Source organism: Cyprinodon variegatus, unplaced genomic scaffold (assembly GCF_000732505.1).
Source record: "Cyprinodon variegatus isolate N-32 unplaced genomic scaffold, C_variegatus-1.0 Scaffold284, whole genome shotgun sequence".
In the NCBI taxonomy this organism is placed as follows: domain Eukaryota; kingdom Metazoa; phylum Chordata; class Actinopteri; order Cyprinodontiformes; family Cyprinodontidae; genus Cyprinodon; species Cyprinodon variegatus.
The window spans coordinates 307,801-316,810 of record NW_015150737.1 but is presented as its reverse complement, the minus strand read 5'-3'; the positions used below and the strand labels follow the sequence as shown (position 1 = coordinate 316,810).

The following is a 9,010-nucleotide window of genomic DNA, read 5'->3' as shown; positions in this document are numbered from 1 at the left end:
GATATCAAAAAAGTACTCCAGAGTGTTGTTCAGCATGGGGGTGAGTAGAAAATGAAGGCTAATCATGTTTTGGGTGTACTATTCCTTTAATGTGAGGGATTGCTGAAGAGTCAATGAGTCGATGCAATCAGCTGGTTTTCCTTTGATAGAAAACTTTGAATCAATTTGTTGGGTAACAAATGTTGGGTAATTAGAACAAGAAAGGTTGAGAAAGAGAGAAGGATAAAAAAGGGGTCGTTAATTAAACAAGTTTTAGTTAAAATATAAAAGAAACATCGATTATCAATCAAACAAACAATGAACAATTTAAGGCAAATGAAGGGAGCAGCAATGCATGCACGCCACTGACCGACGCATTCTCATGTTGGCCGATACGGTAAAAGAAAAAAACCATGAAATATCATCCAGTTGACTGGTTTATCGGTTTAAGTCCTCTACATATTATTTTATTTTCAGTTTCTTTTTCTGTCATCGATCTCTGCAGGGAGGAGAGATGTTTGCATGATCGACTGTTACATTTACGACTATTGTAAAGAGAGAAAGAAAAGGAGGAATGTTAGGGGTAGCAGGGAAAAGACAGACGGATGTTCCTCAGTGACCTCTTTGACATCGTCTCTGTGTCTCGCTCTCAGATGAACGGCGCCTGGGAGGGTCTGAACCGAACATGGAGGGAGAGGATGGAGCGGCTGGAGGAGGCCATGACCGCCTCTGTTCAGTACCAGGATGCCCTGCAGGTTCGTTCCTGTGACTCCCTGCCTTTTCCTCATAGATTGAGCTCATGGGAAATATTCCAGGGTTTTCGCTGTGATTCTGTAGTGTTCAGATTTCTGTGTTTTGTTTCCAGTCGATGTTTGACTACCTGGACAACGCTGTGATCAAGCTGTGCGACATGTCGACTGTAGGAACTGATCTGGGAACAGTCAAGCAGCAGATAGAGGAGCTAAAGGTTTGTTTTTCTTTACGATCATTCTTTCAGATATTTTGTATAACTTTGGGTTTGTTTTTTTAAAATTAATCATCTACCTCCTCGTCCCTCTGACTCTGAGCAGCAGTACAAGGTGGACGTGTACCAGCAGCAGATTGACATGGAGAAGCTCTGCCACCAGGGGGAGCTGCTGCTGAGGAAAGTGTCAGATCAGACTGATCGGGACATGATCCAGGAGCCGCTGACTGAACTGCGCCACCTCTGGGAAAACCTGGGCGAGAAAATCACCCAAAGACAGGTGATGGAGATGAAGATGAAGCTGTTTTTCTTCTCTCTGAGTGATGAAGGCATTGGGGATGTTTTATTTTCAAATGCTTTAATCTCTTCTTTCTCTGCAGCACAAGCTGGAGGGCGCCCTGCTGGCTCTGGGTCAGTTCCAGCACGCTCTGTCTGAGCTGCAGGCCTGGCTGAACCACACTCACACCACTCTGGACACGCAGCGACCCGTCAGCTCCGACCCGAAAGCCATCGAAATCGAGCTGGCTAAACACCACGTGAGTCCGGACCCTGCGCCGACTCCTTTTCTGCCGTGTTTCATTTTTTACTCCAATTAAATCTCCTTCTCCTCCCCCAGGTTCTGCGTAACGACGTGCTGTCCCATCACGCCACGGTGGAGACCGTGAACAGCGCCGCCGCCGAGCTGCTGGAGTCCTCCCCGGGCGACGAGGCAAGCCACCTGCGGGATCAGCTGGATCAGCTCAACGGGAGCTGGGAGAGTCTGCTGCTGAAAACCAAGGAGCGACAGAAGCTCCTGGAGGCCGCCCTGCAGCAGGTAGGCGCAGCGGCTCCTGGTAAAACACGTCAAAGTCGGATAAACGTGGCTCGGTTCAGAGCGTCTCCTCTCCCACCTGTCTGTCTGCAGGCTGAAGGTTTCCATGGTGAGCTGGAGGAGTTCCTGCAGTGGCTGAGGAGGACGGACAGCCAGCTGTCTGCAGCCAAACCAACAGGAGGCCTCCCAGAGACCGCCAGGGAGCAGCTACAGCAGCACATGGTGAGGAGGAGTCAGATTACATCCAGGAGGAGAAATAATCCCAAAACACACTGAGCGTCGTCCTTTAAGCTTCCAGATGCTCCTTTTAGCTCCTTTTTAGAACCTTAGATGATATCAGATTGTTGCAGCAGTGCTGCAAAACTGAAATGTTCATGTAAAACAGAAGCTTAGCTCGTCCAGATGGTCTTAGCATGTGGTCCAAATCAAACTTTAATAAGCTTTATTGTTCCGCAGGAGCTCCAGGCTCAGCTGAATCAGCGAGCAGAGCAGTACCACCGCCTGCTGGACCAGGGGGAGTCCATGCTGCTGGCCCGCGGAGGAGAGGAAGCGGGACCTGGAACCACCCAGACCCAGCAGAACCTGGCCATGCTGCAAAACAAGTGGGCCGGCCTCAACACCAAGATGGACGACCGCAGAGTAAGTCTGGGGATTTCCCCGTGAAGCCTTTCACATTTCTGGTTGGATGGTTTTTGATGTTAACCATATCCAAAAAAAAACAAAACAACCTTCTAGGCGAAGCTGGAGGAAGCTGTTTCCTTGGCAACGGGTTTCCAGACATCCCTGCAGGACACCATCAACTGGCTGACGCAAGCTGAACAGACCCTGAACATGGCGCAGCCCCCCAGCCTCATACTGGACACCGTCCTTTTCCAGATAGATGAGCACAAGGTGAGCTCTGGGTGTCTGTTCATGCTGACAGACGTCTCATCATCATTATGTCAGAGGGAGGGAAATTAAAAAAGAAAAATATGTAGTAGAAACTATAGATTACGGTTATATTGTGCCAATAAACTCCCTAACTACAAAGTGTGAGCCGACATAACAGACAAAGTCTGAGTCAGAAAAAGGAGTGAAAGTTCGGTTGCCTTGGATTTAATCTTGTTTTGTGGTATAAAATAGTTTTGTTATAAAACAGGAAGTGAGATATTTTTTCCTTAGTCTCTATTTGCTTAAAGTAAAATAAAAACAACGCAAAAAAAATCAGGTTTTTTTTTCTTACTTGCTTGCTAAAATAGCCACCTAGCACCTCTGACACCCCTTTCAGAGACATAGACAGGTATGGGCAGAGATGGGAGGTAATGAAGTACAAATACTTCGTTACTGTACTCAAGTAGATTTTTCTGATATTTTTACTTTACTTTACTACTTATTTTTATGCCGACTTTTTACTTCTACTCCTTACATTTTTACACAAATATCTGTACTTTCTACTCCTTACATTTTAAAAAATTGGCTCGTTACTTTAGTTTCGAATCATTTCAATGGAGTTACCGTTATTATTTTTCACGTCATCAATACCAAATTCAATCTAATTGGATGGGAATCTACGTTGCATTTGACGCACCACTACAAGATGAATCGACAGATTCGGCGGTATTCATTGGCGGCAAATCATTGCAGCTTGGTGGCGGTGGCGTTAGCATAGTAGCATGGACGACGAGATGATTGAAAATGAACACAACGGAGATCTAGTCCTATTGGCAGACATCCATTTAAAATGTAGGCAACGGCATGAAAAAAGTGGTTTCTACTTTTACTTTTATACTTTAAGTAAATTTACAAGCCTGTACTTTGTTACTTTTACTTGAGTAAAGAAGTTTAATCAGTACTTCCACTTTTACCAGAGTATTTTTTAACACAAGTATCTGTACTTTTACTCAAGTACGGAAAGTTAGTACTTTTGCCATCTCTGGGAATGGGGCATTGCAGGCTAAAGACGACCCCCATTTTTAAGGAGTGGACCTGTCCGTCCGGTTGAGTTTGCATGTTTTCTAAAGGCTTTGTTGGTCCACTCTATAAAGCCTTGAACTCAACGCTATTTCTGGCATTTTGAATTGAAAAAGCTTCCTGGATTGGAAGCGAAATGCCTTCAAACTTGGAAACAAAGTCCAGTGGATTGTTTTTTAACTTTTTTGGAACAACCACCTAGCAATATTAGCACCAGTCAGTTTTTTTTCCAGCATCATGACTTTGAATCAATGGTCATCTAAAACTTAAGGGCTTGTAGGTTGGTTCTGCTCAGTGAGAGCAAAGGAAGGCGCTTCTAGGTTAGCATTGTTAGCATTTGGTGTTATTGCTAACCGTGAGCAGAAGCAAAATTGTTGAAATTGTTAAATGAGGAAGTTATGTCCCCTTGAAGGAAGTTGTGCCTCGGGACTTCCCTACCGGTTCTTTTCCTGGGAGCAAGTTATTTACTACTCTTAACTCAAACTGGGTTAAACCATATAAAAACGACTATAAAAACAGGAGTAAAAAAGTAACAGAGTTTATTCCAGATCAGGTTGTTACAGGACAGAGAAAATGCTTGGAGCTTGCACAGCTGTGGGCTCAAAAATCACGTCCGCGAGCGTCCGGCAAATATTGAGCCCCGAACAAGGTTATCTTCTCCTTCTTATACCTCATGAGTCTATGTGTTGGATCATGTGGATGCTTAGCTGTCCGTATCAGAAACTGACCCGCCATCCATGCCCTGACCTGTATGCATCTTGCCTCTATGCCTAAGGATTACAGATTGCTTCCCTTTATCAGTCCGGCTCCAAGATGTGCCCATATCCTGTGTATCTTTAAAAAACAAGAAGGCTGTCCTATTTAGATGACCTCTGTACACACAGTGACATCCACAATGTGAAGGAAGGCCTTCTACTCTAATCTGGCTAACAAAGTAACAATGCACATGATGTATAAAGAATAAACCTAACAAAATAAAAACAAAAAAAACATAAAATTAGAACAGAGACAATCAATTAAGCAAAATAAAAAGGGATAATGTAAAGATTATAGTAATAAAATAATACAGTTGTAAGGAAACCTACCTAAATTTGAATGTAAATTTCAATTTTATGTTGTTATGATGTATAAATTCTGTCATTGGCTTCAGACTCTGACTTTATTTGATTGTTCTGTGTCCCTGCAGGTGTTTGTGAACGAGGTGAACACCCACAGAGAGCAGGTCCTGGCTCTGGAGAAGGCTGGTTCTCAGCTTCGCTTCGCCAGCCTGAAGCAGGATGTGGTTCTGATCAAGAATCTGCTGCTCAGTGTCCAGGCCCGCTGGGACAAGCTGGTGCAGCGGTCCCTGGACCGGGGCCGGCATCTCGATGAGGCCCGGAAACGAGCCAAGCAGGTATTTTACTCATCTAATAAACAAAGTTTGGTTTTTTTATTTAAGGTTAAAAATATCTATATTTTTGGATCTTGAAATGTTTGGTTTAGTTCTGATGACTTCTGTTTAAGAACATAAATTAGGCCTTTTGTGTCTGAAAGTTAAAAATAAACCTTAATGTTGCTCTTAGTTCCATGAGGCCTGGAGGAAGCTGACAGACTGGCTGGAGGAAGCCGAGAAAAGACTCGATTCTGAGGTGGAGATCTCCAACGAACCGGACAAGATCAAAGTCCAGCTGACCAAACACAAGGTACCACAGAGAAGAACCGGCTCTAGACCGATCCAGCGCCTCTAGTTTCCCCAGTCGACGTCTCCTCACCCGAAATCTGGTTTTTCTCTCAAACAGGAGTTTCAGAAAGCGTTGGGGTCCAAGCAGCCCGTCTACGACACGACGGTGAGGTCTGGGAAGGCCATGAGGGACAAAGCTCAGCTGCCTGCAGACCAGCAGAAACTGGACCACCTGGTGGGGGAGGTCCGGGATAAATGGGACACCGTCTGTGGCAAGAGCGTAGAAAGGTACAGAGGCCGTGAGATGATCGCTGCTGCAGCTGCTTTGATTTAAATGAAAAATCAAATAACATATTTTCTCTTACATCCAGGCAGCACAAGCTGGAGGAGGCTCTGCTGTTCTCAGGTCAGTTTGCCGAAGCTCTACAGGCTCTAGTGGACTGGCTGTACCGCGTGGAGCCCCAGCTGGCTGAAGACCAACCCGTTCACGGCGACATGGACTTGGTTTCCAACCTCATGGATGCACACAAGGCAGGTTCCAATGCCGAAGAGTTAAACATCATCGTCTTCCTCTCCCAGTTTCAGAACGCCTCTGTTAAACTCAAATGTGCTTTGACTTTTCAGGCTTTCCAGAAAGAATTGGGCAAGAGGACCGGCAGCGTTCAGGCTCTGAAGCGGTCAGCTCGGGACCTGATGGAAACCGGGCGCGACGACACGGCGTGGGTTAAGGTTCAGCTTCAGGAGCTCAGCAACCGCTGGGATACAGTGTGTGCCCTGTCCGTCACCAAGCAGACCCGCCTCCAGCAGGCGCTCAAACAGGTCAGAGGATAAGACCCACCCACTCCCCTAAACGCCAAAACACAGAGACGTAAATCATTCTGAGCTACAACAAAAGGGATGAGGAAAGCATTTGTAAACTGAGAGGAAAATCGATGATGGCGCCACCACCATGTTTTACTGTGTGGGTAGTGTATGTAGGGTGACGTTCCCTAACAAACTATATTGATACAGATTTTAAAATAGTGCTGATCTCCATCAACTAGGGGTGTTTTGAAGGCTTTGGTTGTATTGTTTATTTTAAGGCATCAGACTGAAATTAGTGCATCGGATTTCCCTCCTTTGTTCGTCTACAAAGAGTGTAGACAAAACGAGGTCAGTTTCTCAATTCGCAAAAACGCGAATGCAGACTCATGTCCTCGCCACGTATGTTCTTGAGAAGAACGCAGGAAAGTGTTGACTTGGAGAGAACGGGAGCATGCAACATAAATATGGGTCAACTAGAACAGAAGCGTATCGATGACATCACCACACTGCGGCTCGTCTGGAGCTGCATTTCACTTCCTGTTATTAATAGCCTCTATATCAGGGGTCACCAACCTTTTTAAGGCTGAGGGCTACTTCATGGCTACCGAGTCATAGGAGGGGCTACCAATACTGACCTATGAACAAGAGGGATCAGTGTTCACCTACAGTAAATCTCATCCATAAAAACTCATTTTTATTCTTATTTTATTCTTTTATTAATTTCTAATTTTCTTTTTAAACCACTGAAATATGATGAAATAGTTAACATGATGAAATAATACATAAATGATTAATAAGAAGAGCAACAGAATAAAGAAAATTAAACTTAACCCACTGAGTGAGTTCTTCTGTTTTCAGAAGACGAAGAGGGCTCCCCATGTGGTCCTTGAGGGCCCCTCGGTGCCCGTGGGCATCGCGTTGGTGACCCCTGCTCTAGATAATAATAAATTCTTACTTTTCTTCTTTAGTCGGGGAATAATAATTAAAACAGACAGATAAACACAAATAATAACATCGCCATTAGAGTCAGCGGTACTTCACACACGGCTATGCTGAGAGACCGCCGCTGCAGACGGGCTAACGTTAGCCCTGGCTACCGGTAGCCTCAGAGGTCCGCTGGTTGCCGCGGCCCTCTCAACACTGTACTTTTTTTTTTAAATGCAGTAAATCAGTAAATTGACAATATAATGACGTTTAAAAGTATAATATTCTCGCCTTAAACGATCTTAAATCGTACTTTTGTAGAATGACAGCAACAGAAAAGAGAACTTTTAACTTAATACTCTGAGCTCTGAGCGCTAAGCTGGAAGCTGCTGCAGTGCATGCTGGGACAGCTGTCAGTTTGGAGTGTTAGGTATGACTGACTACCCGAACCGTCCCAGAAGCACGATCCGTCCTACGAATGCGCCATCAGCTCAATTTCACATCCAGGTCAAGATTTTATTTTGTTAAAAAGACCTAAAAGACGTTTATCCCTCCCCAAAAAAATTTAAGCATACTAAAATATAGTATGTTAAACATTGATAATGTATGTCCTGAAAACACAAGTTCCTTAAAATCCTTCCTGTTTTATCCCTCTGTGCCCGATCGGCACCGGAAATGGCATCCTACGCTACTTCCGGAAGCTACACTGGAAAAAATCGAAATCTTGATAAGACATTTTTTCTTTAAATAAGTGCATTTGTTCTTGAATTGAGGAGGTAAAAGAGACATTTTGCCAATGGAACAAGACAATTTAGATTTAAAATAAGAAAACACAATTACATTGTTTTATTTCAAGTGCATATTATCTAATTATCTTATTTTAAGAGTAAAAATACTCATTCCATTAGTAAACTATCTCATTTACCTACTTAAAGTAAGGATAAATGCACTTAATTTAAGAAATTCTTACTTATTTCTAGATCGTTTTTGCAGTGTACGTTTTTCGGCTTTGAGTTTAAACATAAATCTAGTCTTTTTCAGTTTTGTTAATATTATTGTATGTAGTGCGTAATCTAATGAAAGAACCAAATATGCAGATAAACATGGTTTAATCATATTTTGCAGACTGCTCTGAGCATTTCTGATGATGACGTCAGAGAAGCAGTTTAACAAAGAAAATGTAAAAAGTGTCAAAATTGTCTCACAAAAGTCATAAAACATTTTTTAAAGCTGTATATTAGCATTCTTTAGTGAGTTAAGGATAGAAATAAGTAATTTTAGTATCATAATTACATTATTTATGGACACCCGGATGTATATCTGTTCGCACATGCACAGGACGGATCGTGCTACCGGGATGGATTGGATTAGGGTTAGTGACACGGAGAACGGACAATTTATCTCTGATGCATGCTGGGTAAAGAGGGCGGGGTGAGAACAACATCCGGGGAATTTTTCCGTTCTCTGTCTTCTTGTTCTTGTGAATTGGAACAGAAGCTGCGCTGAGGCTGGTGACGTTTTTCGAGTAAACGAGTGCAGCTTTCAGACAGTTTTAAAAACATCACTAACTTTTTTCCTCCCGTCAGGCGGAGGAGTTTCGCACAGCCGTCCAGATGCTGCTGGAGTGGCTGTCAGAGGCAGAGCAGACGCTCCGTTTCCGCGGCGTCCTCCCCGAAGAGGCCGAGACGCTGCAGGCGCTGCTGCACACCCACCGGGACTTCATGGGCACGGTGGAGGAGAAGAGGTCCGACGTTAACAAGGCCGCTGGCATGGGGGAGGGCATCCTGACTGTATGCCACCCCGACTCTATCACCACCATCAAACACTGGATCACCATCATCAGGGCACGCTTTGAGGAGGTAAGGCTCGGATGCTTATCCTGGTTTAATGAGTTCAGATGGACGTTTGGGTTTTATGA

General features: G+C 44.2%; 1 protein-coding gene across 1 annotated transcript in view; it reads left to right on the top strand.

The window, feature by feature from the left end:
- LOC107090174 (microtubule-actin cross-linking factor 1-like) overlaps nucleotides 1–9,010 on the top strand; it is a 186,697-nt gene that overhangs the window by 153,624 nt on the left and 24,063 nt on the right. The window contains exons 75-88 of the mRNA XM_015383416.1: nucleotides 633–734; nucleotides 845–946; nucleotides 1,050–1,223; nucleotides 1,324–1,479; nucleotides 1,560–1,757; nucleotides 1,848–1,976; nucleotides 2,211–2,393; nucleotides 2,490–2,645; nucleotides 4,891–5,097; nucleotides 5,267–5,386; nucleotides 5,483–5,652; nucleotides 5,736–5,895; nucleotides 5,989–6,183; nucleotides 8,679–8,951. Of these exons, the coding sequence (XP_015238902.1) occupies nucleotides 633–734; nucleotides 845–946; nucleotides 1,050–1,223; nucleotides 1,324–1,479; nucleotides 1,560–1,757; nucleotides 1,848–1,976; nucleotides 2,211–2,393; nucleotides 2,490–2,645; nucleotides 4,891–5,097; nucleotides 5,267–5,386; nucleotides 5,483–5,652; nucleotides 5,736–5,895; nucleotides 5,989–6,183; nucleotides 8,679–8,951 (2,325 nt within the window). The remainder of the gene's footprint in view (nucleotides 1–632; nucleotides 735–844; nucleotides 947–1,049; nucleotides 1,224–1,323; nucleotides 1,480–1,559; nucleotides 1,758–1,847; nucleotides 1,977–2,210; nucleotides 2,394–2,489; nucleotides 2,646–4,890; nucleotides 5,098–5,266; nucleotides 5,387–5,482; nucleotides 5,653–5,735; nucleotides 5,896–5,988; nucleotides 6,184–8,678; nucleotides 8,952–9,010) is intronic.